The 21,487-nt window shown below is 39.2% G+C and overlaps 2 protein-coding genes across 2 annotated transcripts in view; one reads left to right on the forward strand and one right to left on the reverse strand.

The window, feature by feature from the left end:
- The window catches only part of LOC146464850 (catenin alpha-2-like), a 23,735-nt gene extending 12,327 nt beyond the window's left edge, over positions 1 to 11,408 (forward strand). The window contains exons 15-26 of the mRNA XM_085129670.1: positions 268 to 534; positions 1,973 to 2,173; positions 2,784 to 3,047; positions 3,475 to 3,681; positions 5,725 to 5,870; positions 6,629 to 6,810; positions 7,575 to 7,623; positions 7,738 to 7,794; positions 8,599 to 8,733; positions 9,187 to 9,279; positions 9,432 to 9,452; positions 9,883 to 11,408. Coding sequence (XP_084985796.1) covers positions 268 to 534; positions 1,973 to 2,173; positions 2,784 to 3,047; positions 3,475 to 3,681; positions 5,725 to 5,870; positions 6,629 to 6,810; positions 7,575 to 7,623; positions 7,738 to 7,794; positions 8,599 to 8,733; positions 9,187 to 9,279; positions 9,432 to 9,452; positions 9,883 to 10,059 — 1,799 coding nt within the window. The 3' untranslated portion in view covers positions 10,060 to 11,408. The remainder of the gene's footprint in view (positions 1 to 267; positions 535 to 1,972; positions 2,174 to 2,783; positions 3,048 to 3,474; positions 3,682 to 5,724; positions 5,871 to 6,628; positions 6,811 to 7,574; positions 7,624 to 7,737; positions 7,795 to 8,598; positions 8,734 to 9,186; positions 9,280 to 9,431; positions 9,453 to 9,882) is intronic.
- Positions 11,404 to 21,214, reverse strand: LOC146464851 (vesicular integral-membrane protein VIP36-like). Its single transcript, XM_085129671.1, has 9 exons — positions 21,056 to 21,214; positions 19,488 to 19,603; positions 18,535 to 18,649; positions 17,977 to 18,059; positions 17,310 to 17,405; positions 16,136 to 16,207; positions 15,752 to 15,866; positions 14,158 to 14,280; positions 11,404 to 13,060 (listed from the first exon to the last, which is right to left on the reverse strand). Exons 1-9 carry the CDS (start codon positions 21,162 to 21,164, stop codon positions 12,906 to 12,908), a joined length of 984 nt encoding a protein of 327 aa, XP_084985797.1. The 5' UTR covers positions 21,165 to 21,214; the 3' UTR covers positions 11,404 to 12,905.
- Positions 21,215 to 21,487: the final 273 nt, after the last annotated feature.

Here is a 21,487-nt window from a genome sequence, read left to right on the forward strand (position 1 = left end):
GGTTGAAGAAGTACTGAAAAAATAGACAATTAGTATGTAAATGCAAATTATCTGTCTGGTGCAAAGGGTTTGGTCATTCAGTAGTCATCTTAAGCAGTCATACTATTCCATCAGGGTAAGAGTAACCCAAACATACACGTTAGCACTTCATTATGTAGGATGCTGCAAAACTATATAAGCCTGTTCAATGTTGACCCTAAAATCTGCTGGGAGAACAAATCTCATAACACTTTCCCTTTAGCAACTGTCATACATTTCACATTACAGGAAAGGTGCAGTTTGAAGTGCGTGCTGAGGGAGGTGAAGATGAAGGTGGTATGGGTGTGTCGTCTATCAAGGTTAATGGTGTGGAACACTGCCCCAGGAAAGTAGGACACAATGTAGTGGTTCTTGATCCAATTGGTGAAGTTGTTGCAGCCCAGAATTTCAACACCAATAATGGGGAGGGACCTGCCTTGGGACAGTTCCTTGATCAGCTTCCTGAAGATCATGTCGTACTTGTGGCTACACAAGGGGTTAACGGCAGAGAACAGGGTATGTTAATTGACTCTCCTCTTCCAATTACATTGTACCCCCCTTTGAACAATAATATACAGTAATATTGTCATAAAAAAGGGGGAATAAAAGCCTAGAGTGAATTTTTCATAGGGAAATGCTTGACGTTTATTTTTTTATTCTACATGTGTGAAAGGAGAAATCAAGGTTTTTTACTAGCCTTTTGTTGTTATTGTTTTTGTTTTTTAAAGTAGGGTTAAATGTAATTTAACTTAATTAACGACTTGGAGCAAGTTTGCTCCCTGGTGGCATGGTATAGCGTGGCGTTAGCATTTAAAGGCTTACAGTTTGGTGTGCTTGTGGCGCGTTAGCATTTGTGGGCTTGTTGTTGTTGCATTACTGTTTGGGCCTGGTCCAAGACTGCAGGCTGTTGTATGGCCATCAGTATTCTCATGCGGTTTAGGCGTGCGCCTTGGCACATCCTCTGAATTTTACTTTACTCAGCATTTTTGCATTCTTGGTTTATCGTGTTCTGTAGGGCTTTTCTTTCCCTCCCTTCCTTCCCCGTAGTGGTAGTTTGTTATCGTTTGGGATTGGGATTGGAGTTGTGCTTGGGGTTAGGATTAGGGTTAGTTCTATGTCTTATTTAATTACTTGTAATTGTTTCCACCTAGCTTCTAGTCTTAGTGTGACGAGTGTTAGGACTGGGGCTGAGTTGTGGTTAGGGCAGGCTAATGGGGTGTTCTACCTACCTAGGTTTGGGGTGGCGGTTCCAGTCCCCTATCTCCTGGGCACCCAACCTCCATTTACGACATAAGCGTTAATTACATGACTTTTGTAACACACCACACTTGGTTATTTATCCAAGTCAGTATGGTACAGTTGTAAGTGTTTTAAAACTTAAAGTTTTTCTGGAGAAAATAATACTGTAGTTGTTTTGAATTGAAAGTAAGATGTGGAAATATCAACTTTAAAGTTCTGCTCTTTCTAAGAAGACACCAAGAAGAGATTCTTTACCCCCTCCCCCACCCCCCTGCCCTGCCCCACCCACTTCCTCGTACACCTTGCCCCAGTTGTTCAAAGAGTGGATAACTCTATCCAGTGGGTAAATCACTATCCATCAGATAAACCAATACATTTATTTTATCCACTAGATAGCGACTTAACTGCTGGATAAAGTTGTCTGCTCTTTCAACAACTGGGGCCTGCTAGATACTTATTACTTGATAGAAACCAACCTTGCACAGGGTAGTGGGATTGAGGCAAGAAATGTTTCCGACCCCCTCTCCCATTGCTACGTGTAGCACTGATATCGTGCCACTCAATTTCTAGAGCTGTTCTGGATTAAGATATCAAAGGTCAAGTGTTATTGCTGCATTTACAACTCACATCAATAATATTAATACTATTAAATTTCTTGAACCATTTTGAATAAAGGTAACTGCAGAGGCCAAATGTATCTTTCCTTGTTGCTTAGGTAACAATGTTGGTGCTGCTGCACCAGCACTGGAGCGTCTTGGAGCAGAGGGACCTTTTGACCCAGGCTATCATGGGTCATATTCTTTCTCAGGCTGCACTGGTGCTGCACCAAGATTTTACACCAGAGCAGAAGTGCGTCCCAGATACCATGGACCCTCCATTGTGGCTCAGCTGATTCCAACACCAGCTGCTCAAAAGGGTTTGTTTAAGAATGAATGTTCTTATTGTGCTGGAGAGGGTACGGTCTGAAGGGGAATAGGACAGCTTGCCATCTGCAGTAGTTAAAGCTGATTTGGCACCAATGGCCTTTGCCAGTTGACTTAAAGGGGAAGTGTCACGGGAATTTGGTGTTATATCAAGAACTCCAAAACGTTTTTTGTCAACAGAAACCTAAAAATATTGTTCAAATTTGTTGTAAATTGTCACCCCAGGCCAATTTAATAATCCTATCAATGAGTGTCTCTGGCCACAGATAGACGGTGTTAGAATGGACTGCAACTTGAAAAAAGTTAAGGGTATCATTTTTCAAGTTCTCACGTTTTCGTTTCCAAAATTCACTAGAGCAAATCATGAGCTGTACCTTTCAAGAATTCAGTTAATTTCTTTTTCTTGATGTTCTAGAATTATTTTGTAACTAAGTGAAGGTGTTGTCGCACCATATTCACCACAAAAGGTCAAAATCCTTGTGATACTTCCTCTTAAATACACTTTTTAAATTCATCACTAGTTAAATTAGTGATCATCACACTGTAAACAACTATTGCCTGATCCCTTGTAGTGAAAATGTTTGTAATCTCTTTTTATGGCAGGTTTGGTGAAAGTTGCTATCGTCGCCGAAGGCGAGGATGATCCAAAGGGAACAGGCCGAACATCAATCAAAGTCAATGGCATTGAGAGATCACCAATGCTTCGAGGACACAATGTGGTCGTCTTGGACAGTGACAGAAACTTTATCATGGCAGCAAACTTTGACACAGCTGATCCATCTAAAGGGGAGGGGGTGAAGATGGCTAAGTTCTTACAGGAGCTTCCCCAGGAGAGGATTGTGCTCATTGGTACTCAGGGGACCACCGGTAAGTACTGGAATGGCTAATGTTAATGCCAAAGGCCAACTTGGAGCTGGTCATTTTTGTAAGTTAATAGTAATGTACCTGTGTGGAAAAAGACACTGAGTGGTGTTCTCTGAATAAATTGAAGGCCACATCCATAAATTCACACACTTTAGACCAAAACGAAAAATCGACTTTAGTTAAAATTCAACAGAAGCCGCTAATGCTCTTAGCCCTTCAATTGTCATCCTACTGTCATGAGTCCCTGTGCTTTCTTTAATATTTAAATATGCATTTCTTACGTGTATCTGACAGTTTGTAAAAAGACACAATCAGTAAAATCCAGTTGCTGTGTTACTAACAGTGTTCAAGGCTGTCATGAAGTAGTATTTTTATCTTCCTCTTCCTTATGCTATGTAGTTAGTTGATTTTGATACCTTTTTTTTAACAGGTACCTCTGTGAATGATGCCAAGGCGGCTCTTTATGATTTGGGGGCTTCAGGAAATGTACATCCTGGGTTCCATGGTTCATGGGCCTTTGTTGGTTACACTGGCCCTGAACAAGTCAAATGGACCAAGGTGATAAGCCAGCCGCGATATAAAGGACCTGCTGTTATTGAAGAGATGATCACCAGTCCATCAGCAGAAGAAGAAATAAGTAAGTTATTTACCAGTCTGATATTTCCCAGTTCTAACAATGGCAGAGGTAGAAATAAGTAAGTTTTTAACCAGTCTGATATAACCCAGTTCTAACAATGGCAGAGGAAGAAATAAGTAAGTTTTTTACCAGTCTGATATAACCCAGTTCTAACAGTGGCAGAGGTAGAAATAAGTAAGTTATTTACCAGTCTGATATAATCCATTGTCATTTAATATTTAGGTGTCTATTAATGAATCAGTTTAGATAGTGCAGGTCCACATCAGGACTTAATTTCTTGCCAATTCCCCAACCTGTTTTACCAAATAAATTATGTATATATGTGTATGTATGTATATAACCCAGTTCCAACAACGACAGAGGAAGAAATAAGTAATTTATTTACCAGTCTGATAAAACCCAGTTCTAACAATGGCAGAGGTAGAAAGAAGTAAGTTATTTACCAGTCTGATATAATTCATTGTCATTTAATATTTAGGTGTCTATTGATGAATCAGTTTAGATAGTGCAGGTCCACATCAGGACTTAATGTCTTGCCAACTTACCAACCTGCTTTACCAAATAAATTATGTATGTATGTGTATGTATGTATGTAACCCAGTTCTAACAACGGCAGAGGAAGAAATAAGTAATTTATTTACCAGTCTGATAAAACCCAGTTCTAACAACGGCAGAGGAAGAAAAAAGTAAGTTATTTACCAGTCTGATATAATCCATTGTCATTTAATATTTAGGTGTCTATTAATGAATCAGTTTAGATAGTGCAGGTCCACATCAGGACTTAATGTCTTGCCAACTCCCCAACCTGCTTTATCAAATAAATTATGTATGTATACATGTGTACGTATGTTTGTAACCCAGTTCTAACAACGGCAGAGGAAGAAATAAGTAATTTATTTACCAGTCTGATAAAACCCAGTTCTAACAACGGCAGAGGAAGAAAAAAGTAAGTTATTTACCAGTCTGATATAATCCATTGTCATTTAATATTTAGGTGTCTATTAATTAATCACTTTAGATAGTGCAGGTCCACATCAGGACTTAATGTCTTGCCAACTCCCCAACCTGCTTTATCAAATAAATTATGTATGTATACATGTGTACGTATGTTTGTAACCCAGTTCTAACAACGGCAGAGGAAGAAGTAAGTAATTTATTTACGAGTCTGATATAACCCAGTTCTAACAACGGCAGAGGAAGAAATAAGTAAGCTATTTACAAAAGCAGAGGCTAAAAAGTCAGTTATTTGCTAGTCTGATATAAACCAGTTTCTGTAATGGCGGCAGTAGAAGGAAGTAGTTTATTTGTCAGTTTGATATTAACCAATTCACAGCAGAGATAGAATACCGATCAATCCATTAGCAGAACAAGAAACAAGCAAACATTTTGTACCAGTTCATGAAACTTTCTCATGCCTGTAATATTATACTGTCTTCTATTAAGAAATTTTCTGTGAGGCTGTTCAGCCTGGTTTACACGTACGACGCAAGCATAAGCATAAGCACAAGAAAATGGAACGATTTCCATTCTTTTGCGCTTAAGCACAAGCGCAAGGAAAGGAAACTGAAAAACAGTGACACGTTGTCAGCGTATATTCTAGTCCGACATGTTGGAATAAAATCTCGTGCCAAAAGGCAGTCCAGCCGCGAGATTGTGCCAATTTTTTATGCTTCTGCGCTTGCGTATGTTGCCTTGTGCTTACGTTTATCGCATGTGTAAACATCCTTGTCCTTATGCTTATGCTTGGTGCGTACGTGTAAACCAGGCTTTACAAAAATTTGATACAGAAGTTCGTTACATGTATGTAGTACTTTCATAATAAGCAGCCGTTCAGTAGAAGTATCAGTAAGAAAGTTATTGAGCAGCTTCTTTGCACAGAAGAAACATTAAAAACCAAAAGCCAAAATGTGTGTTGGAGAGTTTGTACTACCAGAATCATTTATTACTCTTTTCTGTGAAGTGCGCAGTTTGTTAGAGAGCTGTGCATGCCAGGTCATCTGTAGATTTTCCAGGAGACTCACGTAACTGTGTGTTTCTCTACAGGTGCTATGAATGCAACAGAATCGGAGTTTGAACCAATCTCTGATTACGAAGGAGAAGGAGCAATTTCTGATTATGAAGCACGATCAGAGTTTGATGACACTGATGATTGGGATAAAGATAAGAGCATGTCCAAGAGAAGTGCCAGGGTAAGATTTGAATTTGAGGGTAGAATGTTCAAAGAAAAGTGTATACTGTGATTGGTTAGGTGGAGTTCATTATACCGTTATAACTGCATTCCCTTGATCAAACACGCACATTGCCACTAAACGGTGTGACCACCATAAAAAAGTGTTGTGCATCGTAGCGAAAATGTTCCGTTTCGTTTGCATTTAAACAGGAATCATTTGTTTTAGGAGAATATTGAAGTTGTTCTGCATTATGAAAAATTTTCGTTATTGACAAATTAAGTTGGAACGCAATGTCGGCGCTAGCTACGTTTGCTAAATGGGAAGTTAGTTATAAGAAACTACAAACCAGCACTGTGCAATGCCAGGTTAAAATTCATTTGATCTGCTTTAAAGTTCTTCGATGTAACTGTACTGAGTGGGGCAAATAGCCAGCAGGCATACATCACTCTTTTCCCCTGTAACAAGAGATGGAAAATGTACGAAAGAAGGAAATTTGCCGTTGTTGCAAATTGGTCGATATTGTAAAAATATAGCGCCAGAGATGAGCCTTGGGATGTAGCATCCCGCCGGTGCACGGAGGTAAAACCATGGCAACTCAGTCTGACTCCCCCCCCCCCCCCCCCCACCCCACCCCACCCATGCAACTGTCACGCTGAGCAGCTCAGTGGAAAACCTATCATACTTACCACCAAATTATACTTAGCACTCCAATGTCATAAACAATCAGTCGATTGTGATAAATAGTGTTCTCACTGATATTTTGTTTCTTTCTTCAGTCACTCATGAGAGCTTTACCAGCAGAAGAAAAAGCTAAGATTGAACAGCTTACTGAAGGACTCAAGCTGGAGAAATCGAAACTGGAAAGAGAGTTGACCAAATGGGACGAGAGTGGAAACGACATCATTATTCTGGCCAAGAAAATGTGCATGATGATGATGGAGATGTCTGATTTCACAAGGTGCGTGTGTAGTTTGTATTCTCATGAGGTGTAAAGGAGAGCATCTGCACAGTCTTTGAGTGCGTAATGTAAGATCTAACCAGAACAATCCACCCTACCGACAGAGATGGCGAATGTTAACCCTAAAAGCGCTCATAAAAACGCACAGAATAGTTCTGTAAACTTCAAACCTAGCATACACAATGTTTTTAGTACAGGGACGAATTTGGAAAACAAATATGGCTTTCTATGCCTGTGATACGTTCGCAAGGTATTGTGGTCAAATGTTCAGCCGCCATCTTTTTCCTTACGGTGGATTGGAAGTAACGCTCAAATATATTTCAGGTTTCGTCTGCAAAGCGTTGATTCTCTTTTGCCTAAAGGGCTTATCTTTGGTCTTACCCTTACTCTTATTATTATACTCGCACGGACCACAACTAAAGCCTTAAAGATCTTAACGGGAGTTCAGGGCCACTAGAAAACGTCTTGTAAGCGAGCACCCAAAATGCTAAAAAGGATAAATTAGGCAGGCGAAAGAAAATTAAGGATCCCAATGTCGATCAACTAAAATGTGCCTGTCTTATACTTGTGCGTTTCTTTCTCTTTTGACCAAAAAACGTTACTTGCACCTCTAATTGCACCAAGCACTTCAGCTGATTTCGGGGTATCTTGTGTGTTTTCTCAGTTGTAAGTCGTTGATGGCAAATGAAGATATGCCTGACTATGGACACAAACGTTTTTATACATTATGTTTCGTTTGTTGCTTATTATATTTCTGATTGTAGGGGAACCGGACCTTTGAAGACAACAATGGATGTAATTGATGCTGCGAAGGTACGAATACCAAGTCATGTTTCTTAAATTGATAATTGTTGACGAAAAGTCATTGTTTACCAGTCAAAGCAATACATGATAATTTGTGCTCGATATATTTTCTCTTCATCTCAGAGAATTGCCAAGGCAGGAGCAAAGATGAACCAAAAAGCTACAGAAATAGCACAGAGGGTAAGCTTGGAAAAACGTCTGGTTTTAATGTAACAAAATAGCGTGCTTAAATAGGCAGTATCATTGGAGATCGATGGAAGATATCATGATTTTTGGCCAAAATTCACTAAATTTAAACTGTGAACACTGTGTTAATTAATTTCTCAATCGCTAATTGAAAGAAATATTAATAGTGATTCTAAGACGAAAGGTTGAACCAAAATATAGTACAACCGGCGATTTTTAGTGCGTTACAACAACGAAATTTGAAAACGTCCGCCAGACGTTTTCAAATTTGAACCCCTCTCTATCTTGGTCATCTGCCGGCGAAAATATCCGTGGATAGAGTCTTTGCATTCTGATAGTCCGTTAATGGAATTTTGGCATTATATCTTGGCTGCTATCAACCGAATAAATAGCGTCTTTCCGATTTTCAATGTGTTACTAAAAATAGCATGATACTGTCCCTTTAAGCGTCACCACTAATTACGTTGTATACTGTCGTCGGATTGTCTTTCCAAACATTTCCAAATTCCAATTCGATCTGGATTATTATCAAACATTCTATCATGAGCCTCTGGCTCGGGTGATTGTTCAAGCACTCCCCGTGTTAATGGCATTAAATTAATTACTTTAGTTTACTTTACTTTTTACTTCAATGAAATTCGAGGAGAGTTCGCGGCCAAAAAAAAACAAAAACAAAAAAAAAACAGTAGTACGCTGGTACCTGGAAACCTGAGTTGATTTCCTGTAACCCGGAACTCTGATTGGGTAATATGTGGGCTTGTGTAACGTCTTTTGCTTCTCGTTTCTTTTTTTCACCAGTGTCCTGATTCAAGCTCCAAGAATGACTTGATGGCTTACATACAGCGTATTGCGCTCTACTCGCACCAGCTGACCATCACAGCTCGGGTGAAGGCTGATGTACAGATGATAAGTGGCGAACTCGTTGTGTCTGGGGTAAGTCCCCCACCTTCCTCCCTCCCGGGAGTTGTTATTTGGTCATAATACGTTGAAAGGGGCCATTCACCGAAAGAGGTTTCGATATGTACAGTGATTAGAATGAAAAAGTAAATTAATTAGGAGCATGGCTTAATGGTTGCTTACAAGAGGCGATCGCTAAGGGTGGCTCCGGGCGACTGTAAATTTGAAGTTGTTATTTCCGAAAGTAGCCCGCCTGTGAAGATACAAATCCCTTAGTTAACGATTTGAAACTCACGAATTTGAATAACAATGGAGAAAATTGGCTCACCGTATCTTTCATTCGTGACTGTCGCACAAATAACGCGGGTAGAAAACCAGGGAGAGTTGGGGTTTTTTTTTGGGGGGGGGGGGGTGGGGGTAAACTTTTTTAGTTTGCACTGGCAATTTAGATGAGTCTGCATTGCATTAATTCTTTGTCTTCTTGTGCAGCTGGACAGCGCTACATCTCTGATTACAGCTGCCAAGAATCTCATGAACGCCGTCATCTCAACAGTCAAGGCTTCCTACGTTGCCAATACTAAGGTAAAGCTATTTGTCTTCCATCCAGATATCTAGATATCTATCTTTTTTCCTCTAGAAAACTTTTGAGATCTTGTGCTAATCTGGTTTTGTACAGAACTGGTTTACTTATTTTCTGGTGTTAACTTTTTTCTTTTCGTTTCTCTTCTCTGCAGCACAAATCTGGAGAAGCAAGGGTAAGATTCTTTTTGATTTGTGTAACCGTAATTATGTTACTAAATCATATGTGTACAACTGTTGAAAACAAAAAACCCTAACCGTTAAATCGTAGAGCACAAATAGTGGAGCGAAAAAGAAACGAAAATGAAAACCCCATAAATTAGAGACCCTTCGAGTTAGGCAAAGAATCGCAGTTTGTGGCTTGGCACTGATGCGCAATATTTAGGGTTCAGCACCGATTGCTTTCATTTGTTGTTATGGGCAACTCTACATAAATGTGTTAAAGACGAACTCTTTCTGCAGCCATGCCAGCCTTGTTGGTGTATGCGTCGGGCTCGAGGCATGCACTTTTTAAACTGAATCAGCCGAAAGACCTGACACCCGTTGAAGTCTGTGTGTTTTTCGACCTTCTCTTAACTGATTACGTGTTTTTGCCTTTCTCTCTAGACTTCCAGTATTACCTGGCGCATGCGTGCCCCGGAAAAGAAGCCTCTTGTTAACCTCGAAAAAGATGACCGCATACCCCAGTTACAGCGGGCGGAAAAAGTGAAACAGGAGTCACCTATTCAAGCTCTTTCAGAATTTGACACTTCGGAGGTGAAAAGACAACCTGACTTCTATTAGACTGAAAAAAAAAACTGTCTGATCGATCCACGTTGACGACCCGTAATTGCACTGCACTTCTTACGGCTATTTGTGCTAGGGAGGGCTTTTAACTTAGTCACTGATCAAAGTTAAATTCTGAGAAAGAATTTGACAGGTCAATGGAGCTTCTGATTTCTGAATTTTTAAGCATTTTTAGTCTTTTAAGTTTAATAAGTTATGAGATAGGTTTTTGGATTTAATGACCCTTTCAACCCCTTTGCAGCCGTCACGCAATGCTTACCTCAGGAGCATGTTGCGTGACACCCAAACAACCGTTTTGTGCAAGCATGTTCATTACCAACGGATCAGTTTTGCTTTAGTTTCCTTGTAAGAAATGTGTCAAAACTGTGTGGAGTCTTGCTATGGTGTTATGGGGTTTGAATGGGTCAATGTCTTCAGTTGAAGATCCAAGGGGGTGTACTATTTATGGAGAAAAATGTCACGAGCTGCGCAAAGATGTAAATACAGTTTAGTTCGATCTTAGCTTGCGACGCCTTTGTTGTAATGTCTGGAGTAAGCTTTATATTCAACCTGTTACTCAGTATTGGGTCAATCCTCGCGGCATGTAACGTGCTTACAAATGTCGGATTCGAGTGATTGATTGTGATTTCACAATAGTGCGTCTCTATGAGCTCCCCTGTTAATGTTTCATTGATTTCCTGTGTTGAAATTTTAAAGTTTCGCCACATTTTTGCTTAAGTACAACGAGGAGGTTAAGGATCTTAGTGAAATTCGAATCAATTCTACTTGCTGTCAGTTAGTAAGTCAAAAAGTGAAAATCAATAGAATTGAGTTTCATAGAACTTAGTAATATTTTTGTAATTAGGTAGGTTGCTCATGATAATTCACGTATTCATTCAATAGTAGGAATAGTAAGAGCTTTCGCTGCTTCAAAGACAAAGGTGAAATCCCTGGCAAGCCCAAAGTAAAATGCGTTGAAATGACAACGAACATTGATGTGATTTCAAACCAGTCTACGTCACGCATGAGCTGTATTTCCGAGAATGAAATGAAAATTCGAATTCCTATTTGTAATGTCCGCCATTTGAATGGAATCTTGAAGATTTCTAATCTTTCCGAAAAAGACGCATTAACTGAAAAAAAAAAAATCAAAATACTTGGGAAACAATTGTTAGTTTTGAAATACGCTGTAACGTATAGACAAATTCAATAAACTGGGAAAATTTATACGGGAACTCTGAAATCTCGCTGGTGATGTTCAAAATTGACATGTTTCAAAACTCCGTTCAAATTTCAAAAATACTGGTCACGCGTGATGTAGATTGATTGTAACCTTTGGAGAAATAAAGAGTGACGAATAACTTTTATTTATTGTAGTGGCTTTTATTAACAATTTATAAAAGCGCGAAGACAGGTAGTTTTACAAGAGTATATTCTCAAAATTTGCCGAAGTGTTACGAAAAATGAAAAACAAAAACCGAAAGTTAAATTTGGAGAGAAAGGTCATTTGTCAGCCTCGTTCCTATTCGCCGATGGCGTGTAACAACCTCGTTCCCAGGACCCTGGGAACGAGGTTGGCCGTGTAATCGACCGTGACGTCACCCAAGCTCCCGGTATCGGTCGTCCTTACTTGTGTCACGTAAATTTCCTAAATCACATTGGTTTGGACGAAAAATATATTATTCATTTGTAGACGTGGGTGGCGATCGGCGAGAGCAAACTAAAACCGTTGTATCATGCATGTTATCAAGACTTTGTTCATTATCTTTCAAAGGAATCACTGAAAGTGAATTCAAATTGAAATTCAAATATTTGAAGGAATCACTAGCGACTTTTAAGGACCGTGGTTCACGGCACGTTCATGTATGAACTTTATAAAGAATTACTCTTATTTGTTTTAAGGACAGAATTTCACGATACCTTTCAGACAACATTTGCTACAACCGTGTCACTAGGGACATGGCAACATCAGTTACTTTCGAGTGGTATGCACTACCTAAATTTTTGTTCATAAAATAAATGGAAAACGTCACCTTGAACACAAAAACAATTCCGTGTTTTTCTCATAATTGCCGTGCGATAGTCTGGCCCCGTCTCAACTGCCACGTGACCATTAAGCGACAAAATAGACAAAGCAAGAAAAGGCTTGCTGCACAGGCGAACTTATTCGGTACTAACACTTTACCCTACCGTTGCATTCTGTGTTTCCGTCGTTGTTTCACCCGCCGAGAAAAACTGAGGGATACAAAAACTAGGTAAAACTCTCTTTCCCTGTTTGGATCAGGTTTTATAGGAACACGAGCCTTTCCGAGCAGGCGCTTTTAAAACAAGAGTCGGAAAAGGCGTCCGCTCTCTTGATAGCTGCGACTTTCGCGAGGTTCTCACGAGAACACACACAAGCTGGTTGCCTTTAAACATGGAAAGACAGCATTTTTAAGTCGAACAATACAATAACAAAAGCGTTAAACAAGAATGTTGGGAGCAACTGAAAGCTATAAAACGTAAACCAACCCCCAATAATATTCTACAGTAGATAGGTAGCCGAAGCGTAATAACTTTGAAAATTCGCTTGTATCTGTTGAATGGAAGGACACCGGATTTCAAAAGTTTCATATCAGGGAGTCCTTGTGAAACATTCATCTGAGCAACGAACTGTATCCTACTATAATTATAACTAAGAATTTTCCATGGTTTGATGTAAACTATATCTAAAATGTCATTCGCTGACAACTGCAAACTGCAATAGTTGTCTTTTATGGTGATACTACCAAAATGTTCAAAATAGAGCCTATTAATTTGACCTCCCGTCCGGGCATTAGTTTGTTTGGAGACCAGCCATTGTTTCGCGTACGTCGACGAACTCTTCAGTAAAATCGCTTTTTTGAATCTTCTTGCCGTTTCTGATAGATGTAGAGAGAAATTCCAAGCACGCAGACAGCAACAAGGGCGATCCAGAAAAGCCAGGTGAAAACCTTCACAGTCCTTGAAGAGAAACTTCCTTGTACGTCCTCGACGCGTTCTGAAAGGGAAACAAGATCAAAAGTATATTAAGCTATGATCAAGCAATCCTTCTTTTGTTCCCAGGATCTAAGACGAACGAAACACGCGAGTTCCACGAGGGAGTTGACGCTCGTGCGGGATTTGCCCGCGAAATACGGAGGAAACTTACCCCTCACCCACCCCCCTCTCGCGCCATCAATTTTGGAGAGAAAGAAGAACTGCTTACGACAATGTGAACCACAATGTCGCTAAAGACTGAGAAAGTTGACAAACAGTCTTTAAAAGCCGCTCCCCCCCCCCCCCTGCATTTCGAGCATCACGCGTCGCCAGAGTGAGGCCAAAATCTCATGTCAAGTCACCCTTACACAGGAGAAGCACTTCGTCGCGAAAAGTTGAACTTGTTGAATTTGCACGAGTAGCTTCGGCTACGGACTCTCGTACCAAATGCAATTGAAATCGCGTTTCCGTGTATCGATGAGAATGAACTACACCGTCAGTTCCCGCTTTTTTGTCATATTGCTATCAAAAACTAGAGCTAAAATCCCAGCAAATACTTAAGCTTATTTACAGTAATCGCAGGGAAGTGGTACAAAATCGCCGCGAACAAATTACAAAGACTGGATAAACCACATGTACACGAGAGTTTGAAACAAGGCATTCGAATGGAAATGGAGAATGAAGGTCGCAAAGTTTCTCTCTAATTGTCTTAGAGTAAGTTGCGGATTTAATGTAAATATTTAGTCAAGTGGTTTGTCCATATTTCTGCTCTGTTCTGTCGATCTTCTTATTTATCCTACAGCAACATCATTATGGATATATCCTTCGACTGCAAAATCGTTATTTCTGCGCTGTGTTAAATCGGGAGACCAAAAACTTCTTTGCAATAAATGGTCTGGAAAGAGTATAAATACCGAATGGGAGAGCGGTGCGAAAAAAGGGACTGTCCAGGGCTTTTCATGTGAAGCACTGAAATTCTCACTGCTACCAAGTTTGATCGCGCGGAAATTAGGAAAAGGGCAAAAGAAAGGAAGGGGGGTAAGGGGGGGGGGGGGGGGGCACCAAAACCCCAACGGAAATACTTGTTACGCAGGCTATTTTTGAATAGATTTCATGTACCTCTGAATGGCTCCGCTCCTGATGCAAATGGTACAATTTTCGAGCGGTCTTCATCTTTCTTGTCATCAGACGAGATTGGTACTTCAGTTTCATAGAACTTCACGGATATGATGTCATGATTATCTGGAAAGACAGCACCATATTTATTAAATGGTAAAATTTCCATGCGCGTGTACTTGTTTCAAAGGTTTGATTTCAAAGAAATGCACATTAATTTGGAAATAGCTAGATAATATTTATTTAATCACGGACAATTCATCAGCTATATTACAACCACAATAAATCATTACAAAGATAATAATTCACTAATAAACGATGCAATTGTAAAAAATTAATAAAAAGCTGCTTTCCACGAACGCCGTGCCTTAGATTTTGAGTACACGTTTGAATTGCCCAAAGGAATCGGATCATGTGTACTATGGGTGGTCTCGGTCGTACCTGAAACAGTTATTTAACCTTAGTTCTTAGCGCTACAGATGTTAATTGTAATTTGGACTCGGCGTGATCTTTAGATAGTGTACCTTACAGTCACCTTTATTGTAGATGAGTTTTCGATTAAGCGGAGAACTCATATAAATGGAAGGCTAGATTGCAGAAAACCAGGCCCACAAAATATCTTAAATAAAAAAACTTGCTACTATACGCAGTGCCGCAATCGTCATAATTAACATAAAAACTGTATATAAACTTCATGAATAAACCTTGTTCTTTCATCCACTGCGGGAGTGCGGTCAAGTATCGGTCGATGATCGGTCAAGTATCGGTCAACCATCGGTCAAGTGTCGGTCAAATGTCGGTCCGTTGTCGATCGAGTATCGATGATCTTAGTTTATATCGGTCGACGTATTTATTCGTCGACTATCGGTCGATAGTCGGTAGACTATCGGTCGACTGTCGACCGGCTATCGGTCGACAGTCGACCGACTGTCGACCGATATATCGGTCGATAGTCGACCGATAGTCGGTCGATATATCGGTCGACATATCGACCGAGACCACCTATAGTACACATGATCCAAGGAATCTGCTTGCCTTACGTCACAAGTAAGGCTGTTACATAGGATGGCGCCACTGTAGCTAAAGCTATTTTTGTAATAGTTTGTGTGTGGTAATGGAACACTGAGAAAAATCAGCGTTTTTAGAAGAGATCGACGTGTCTTAGAAAGCGTGTAGGCATATATTGTGGTTTGAATATCTGTTTGGTAACCAGTTCAATTTTAATTTTCCTTTGCCATAATTTCATTATCATAAAAAATTAGGTGGGTGAAGGACATTAGAATCAACTTGGTTTGCACCATTTCAAATAAGAAACAAATTTACTGGTAAATCACAACATGCATACATGTCCATCATAGTAACAGTATGGTATACATAACTCTTTTGTATTAAAAATGACCGTCATAATAATCCTCCTCTTCCTCTCATCATCATCATCATCATCATCATCATCAACACCACCACCACTACTACCATCATCATCCTCATTAATTCACAGGTGAGTCAAAGGAAATTTCTAAATTATTTACTTATTATCTTCTCTAATGTATAAACAATACAATGGAAATTTTAATTGTAAAGCTCATTGTCTTAATACCTGCCAGCTGGCCAGTTGCTGCAGATGCTCCAAAATACAATCCTGTTGGCAGTTTTACACCACCCACATCAACGCAATCTCGCCACTCATTCTTGTTGTCAACATCTACCAACACCTGGCAATAAAACAACTACAGTTACTATTTTTATCAACTATAACAATATCGAGAATTAATGCAAAAAGAACTGTTTAAATTTGCTTATTTCTTTCCAAATGTGGCACAAAAACAGGACTTCATTCCAAAGGGTTATAAATCTGCTCTTAAACTAAGAGCTTTCAATTATTGCTTGGCCTTTCCATTCAGTTAGCATATTAGAGCCTAGATTTCAAATAGTCCTCTAGTACTGATATATAATAATTATGTCTATTATTTGACCAACTTACAGTAAGGCGATCTTGTGTTCCGGAATAACGAATCAGAACATTTGTGTCATGACTCCTCCCACGGAAATTTGCCTATAATTTAAACACACTTCACTCAAAAAACAATCAATTCATAACAAGTTATTGTTAATATTTATTTATTGAAAAGAAAACTCCTGTTGGGTTCAAATGCCCTGCCTATCTTAAACCCCTTCCCACTCCCCCACTCCCTGCCCCGTCAGTGATAGATGCACAACACATTTAGAGTAAGGGATAGAAAGTACAAGTTAGAGTGACATGATCACCTGAAATAAACTCATGAGCTTTGGGCCATACAACTTGGGTAATGGGGAGGATATTGCTTTCTAGCATACCTCAGTGACCGACTATCGTGTAACACGCAATCTGATTGGCTACACAGGTGCCGTCTATCAATCCATAGACGGCAGTTTGTCAGAGCGCGCGCGATTTAGCATGCATCATTGCGCAAATATATCAAAATTTATGAAATAAAAATTTTTTTTTACTTCATAGATCGATCACTGAGGTATGCTAAAACAATTAGATGGCTCGCTCTCGGTTTCTATCGCCTTTAATAGTTGGCTCGGGGCTTCGCCCCTCGCCAACTATCAGTCAATAGAAACCTTGAGCTCGCCGTCTAATTGTTAAATATAGCCACCTTTACAAGAACTACACACATCAAATAGGCCATTTCCAAATTGCTTGGAACCTCATTATGAAAGCGAGGCTTCGTGCATATTTTTAAATACTACAGTATAAAAAATAGTTTTCATTCAAATGCAAAAACGATTTTCACATGAAAAGCTTTGCACTTAGCCTTACTGGAATCATAATTAACTAGGTTCAAAGCAATTTTATTCGTAAATGGCCTATTGTCCTGAACACACTTACTGTTTTCTTTAGGACTTATGTACCCAAATAGTGACCTGTACAATATCACTCCTCAACCAAACATGTAGTTTTAAATATAATTATTTGTCTCTGGTGACCATATCCTTTATTATAAAGGATATGGTCACCAGAGACAAATAATTATGCCTTGATATTTTAACAAACTCTCCTAACTAGTACTATGAGAAATATATGGAGAGGAGTGGGGAGAATATAGTATACATGTACATGCTGATATTGGGGCTTAAATAATTAATTTAAAACAATCAGAAGTGATACTCACTGAGCAGCCTGCCACTTGGCTGTGAGTTCCATCTGAATCATGGTCATAATGAACAGTCCCATTACCAATCATTGCAGAAATGTAAGGATGTTCATGCTGTTAGTGAAGAAAAAACATGATTAAAATCCACCTGTCTTATCTGCTTAAATAAATGCCCATGCCCTTACATGGCCCAACAAAAGTTCTTTAAAATACACTTGTCATCAATTGGTGGCAATTTTTAATGAACACTTTCCTAATAAAATTAAAAGTTACAAACTTTAAGACTTAAAAATTTACCTTTCAAAATAAAAACAAAGTGAAACTGTGCCAAGGAATTTTTGTTGTACACAAAATAATTTTGGGCCCAGTAAGTAGCCTGCATAGTAGAATATCTGATCCGCTAGAAAGAGGAGGGGAGAATGGGAATGGGGAGCATGTGTGATATGTAAGGGTAGTGAAGGAAAGGGGAGCTTCCCTTTCCCCTCTCCCTCACTCCTCTCATACATTGCGCATGTGCATGATTCCTATTCTCCCTTCCCCTTTCTTGCGCCTGCCACACAGGCTACCCAGTAAGTTAACCATATATTTTAGAAACAAGCCCCACAGCTGGAAAGTGGAATGAAAGGGGACAGAAACTGTGAGAGAAGGGGGTCGAAAAAAGATGCGTGATGATGTTGGCACTTGCCTGGTGTTCTCCATTGTGATTACTGTATGTGTCAAAGAATATCCCAAGGCCATAGAAAAAATCTGTGCTACCAAACACATCACCTGAAAGAAAAAAAAGGAAAAAATACAAATGAGGGATCAGAGTTGAATTCTAACAAACAGAATGATATTTTAGACACTGTCTTACAATAATTGTTGATTTTTTTCTGTTCAGAATGCAAAAGCAATGTTCTTCATGGGTACATTTCCAAATTGACTAGCCAAGGACAACTATATATTAATTAATTTGGGACGTAAAGTGGGTAAATGCTATAACTGCACTTTTTCAGTCCGTGCTGTGCTAAAAGGGTACAGGTGTCAGTATATCCATTGGATAAATTCTGGCAATGTAATGTACAGCAGACAATTTTTTTTAAACGTTGGATATATTTTATTAGCCTGCAAGCACGTGCTCTAGTTTGTTTCACATGAGTTTTAGATTAGAGGGGGACCTGTTAAATCAAGGCAACATGATACTGCATGCAACCTCAAATAGACAACATATCACTCAGCATGCAATACCTCAGAATAAATTTACCTTCTTTCATCCTATCTTTGCTATACCAAAATGCAAATCCATCTCCAAATAAGGTATCACCATTTCCATGAACTTTAAAATGGAGCAACACTTCCCAGTCTTTAACGTAACATGGCTGATAAATTTAAATATTCAGAGAAATCAAACTCATAAGTTACACCTACATAAGACAATCAAGTCACCCACTTGGTACAAACTGGTTATCCTGTGAATTTTTTGTTGTTAGGGTGTGTGGGGTGGGGGGAATGGAAGAATGTGTTGTTCCAGAAAATATAGCGCATATAGGTTTGTTTTTAGTTGAAACCTCCCCCCCCCCCCCTTTGGCCGGCTCTTCCTCTCCCCTTGGTCATTCAAGTTTCCATTCATATTTTGGCTTTTGATGGTTGTTTTGATAGAATCACACAAAATAGCCTGCATGGTAGGCACAAGGTAAGGGAAGGAGAAGAGGAAGCTGGTAGTGTGCATAAGTTAATGGACATCCCTTCTCTATTGGACTCCTTTCTAGCACCTGTCATGCAAACTTATTAACACACAACACAAGTAAGTTGTTATCCACATTCCCTATCCCCAACTCTTTGATACCCAATTCCATCCATTTTCCATAACTTTTCTCTACTAAGAAGTACCAGAACCCTCCAGCTTGGTTTTTTGCTTTCTTTCTTGTTATACAGGGCCGGGCACCAGGTAAATTGACTGTTTGTGAACATGGCTTTGTCCAGCTGCTTTAAATATTTCATCTGCCCAGGTGTACTAACCTTCTGCCCACCTGTTAAAAATCTTAATGAAACCCTAACTTGTAATAAAGGATTATAAAATTTAAATAAGAAAGGAAAAACCAAACAAATTATAGCAGTTGTAGTAAAATGACACTTGTGAAAATGGGCTATTTTCTCTACTGGTTATTTAAAGTATTATTTTATCGCCTAACAAAAATATTTTAACAAGAGACATACCACGCTATTCCATATACCTCCTCTCTTACTCTGATGGTCAGGAGTCAGTCTGATGTAGCTACTTGAAATAAAGGTACTTCCATGAAAATCCCAGAATGGGATAATAGGACCAGCACCTACAAATGACAACATTTCAGTCACACAATCAGGTTTTTCATATGGTGCTGGAAAAGGCCAGGCAAGCTACTGTGCTACAGCAACTGATCAATTTCTTTCAGTTGGCAGTACACAGTTTGTTATGTTGGTCTCGTAGGACAATGAAGATTCCTGGAATTTAGCTAACCTGCCATCTCAAACCTGTGAACAGGCGAACTTTGTTTTGCTTGGTTAATCATTCCTGGGGAAATGTAAAATGAACTCTTGACTACCATGTGTGACAACATAAGCGAACATGTGTCGTGATCTATTTATTTAAGCCCGGTCACTGCAGAGATCATATCTGTGTGGCCTATTAACACTCAGGATCCGATAAACAATCTTATTCAGGACTTCTGGTCAGCAGTACTTCTATTAGCCATGATATTAGCCATGTCTGAATTTAAGAGATGAAATCTCTGATACTGTAAACAGCTGCTTATAAGCCCCCCCTGATTATAGACCCACCTACCAGTAAACCAAAAAAATACATCCAATTATAAGCCCCCCCCCCCCAGATATAAGCCCCCTCTACCTTCGTTTGTGTTGTTAGTTTTAATTTGTTCCAAATATTGACGTTTTAAAGCTTAATTAAAAACCAGTAAATGAAAAACGAGTTTTGATCAACACTGCTACTTAGCTCGTTTTGAAATGTGTTTTTTTATTCCGGTTATAACCCCCCCCCCCCCCCCCGGATAAGCCCCTCCATTTATATGCCCATCTAAAACCCCTTACGAATAAGCCCAGGGCTTATAAGCGGCATGCAGTTTACAGTATTCATTTTCAACTTTTGTGTCACTACAATTTAAAGGATCACTCGGTATCACCTTTATCCTTTAGGTACTGAAATTATCAGCGGGAAATTGTGTGTATCACCATTTACCGGCAATTAATTACTAATCAACATGATCATCACGAGCATTATACAAGTTTACCATATTAAACAAGTCTCAACTTTCATAAAAATTTAACGAGAAATAACTAACTTATATAAGAAGCCAAAGTCGACAATTGATAAAACGAACGTCATAACAGTCATACTACTTACCAAGAGAACAATTAAACGTACGATCAGACAAAGTTGCTTAATTAAATAGGAACGTCTACGTCAAGACATGCATGTCACATGAATATTGCTACGATTTGTTACTTTGTCGATTCAATACAAAGGTCATATCAAAGCTTATTGGGTTTATACAACCCAAGCTTAATTCAGATATTGAATGCCTCAGAAATAAGCTAAAGGCAATGCAAAGAGAGAATCGAATCTTAAGGCTGCTATCAAAAGAAAACTGAATTCCTCTGGACAGGAAATGGATAATAAGTTACGAGAACCCCACTATTCAAGTTCAGGCACTTTACGCAACTTCTCAGAACTCTGATTTCAAAAGGCACTGCAATAAATCATATTAACCGAACTGTGGTTATTTTACCTTTAAATATTGAATGTTCCCTTCTTAGATATCCCTTAGATTCTTCGTCTGCTAAAACTTTAGATATTAGTAGGAAACATAGCGACAACAGCACGTTCGTGAACTCCATTGCTATCAAAACTTACAACGTTACAGCTCCAGTGTCTTCCTTTGATTGGTCGTTACATTTTCCTCTAGGGTAGGCTAAGTAAACATTTGTTTCTATAAAAATTTGATACTCTTGAAATTGTTTAATTGGTTAATTTTTTCTACACAGTTCCAAATTTTAGAGTTGAAGTTTTAGTTCTGAATTCATTTTTGTAATGTTTGTGGTCATAAGAAGAAACACAACATATTGTATTTCGAAATGACTCTACCATCCCCTCCCCCGTTATAAAACCTGAAGGAAGTGACGTCGTTCCAACTACGGAGAGCACAGTGGAACTGAATTGT

This window comes from Pavona decussata, unplaced genomic scaffold (assembly GCF_977016875.1).
Source record: "Pavona decussata unplaced genomic scaffold, jaPavDecu1.1 SCAFFOLD_161, whole genome shotgun sequence".
NCBI classification, from domain to species: Eukaryota; Metazoa; Cnidaria; class Anthozoa; order Scleractinia; family Agariciidae; genus Pavona; species Pavona decussata.

Coding starts and splice junctions, on each gene's coding strand:
- LOC146464851 (XM_085129671.1), bottom strand. CDS start 21,164: ATGGAGTTCACGAACGTGCTGTTGTCGCTATGTTTCCTACTAATATCT. Junction 19,604..21,055: donor GGAACATTCAATATTTAAAG/GTAAAATAACCA, acceptor TGTCATTTGTAG/GTGCTGGTCCTATTATCCCA. Junction 18,060..18,534: donor CAAAGATAGGATGAAAGAAG/GTAAATTTATTC, acceptor TTTTTCTTTCAG/GTGATGTGTTTGGTAGCACA.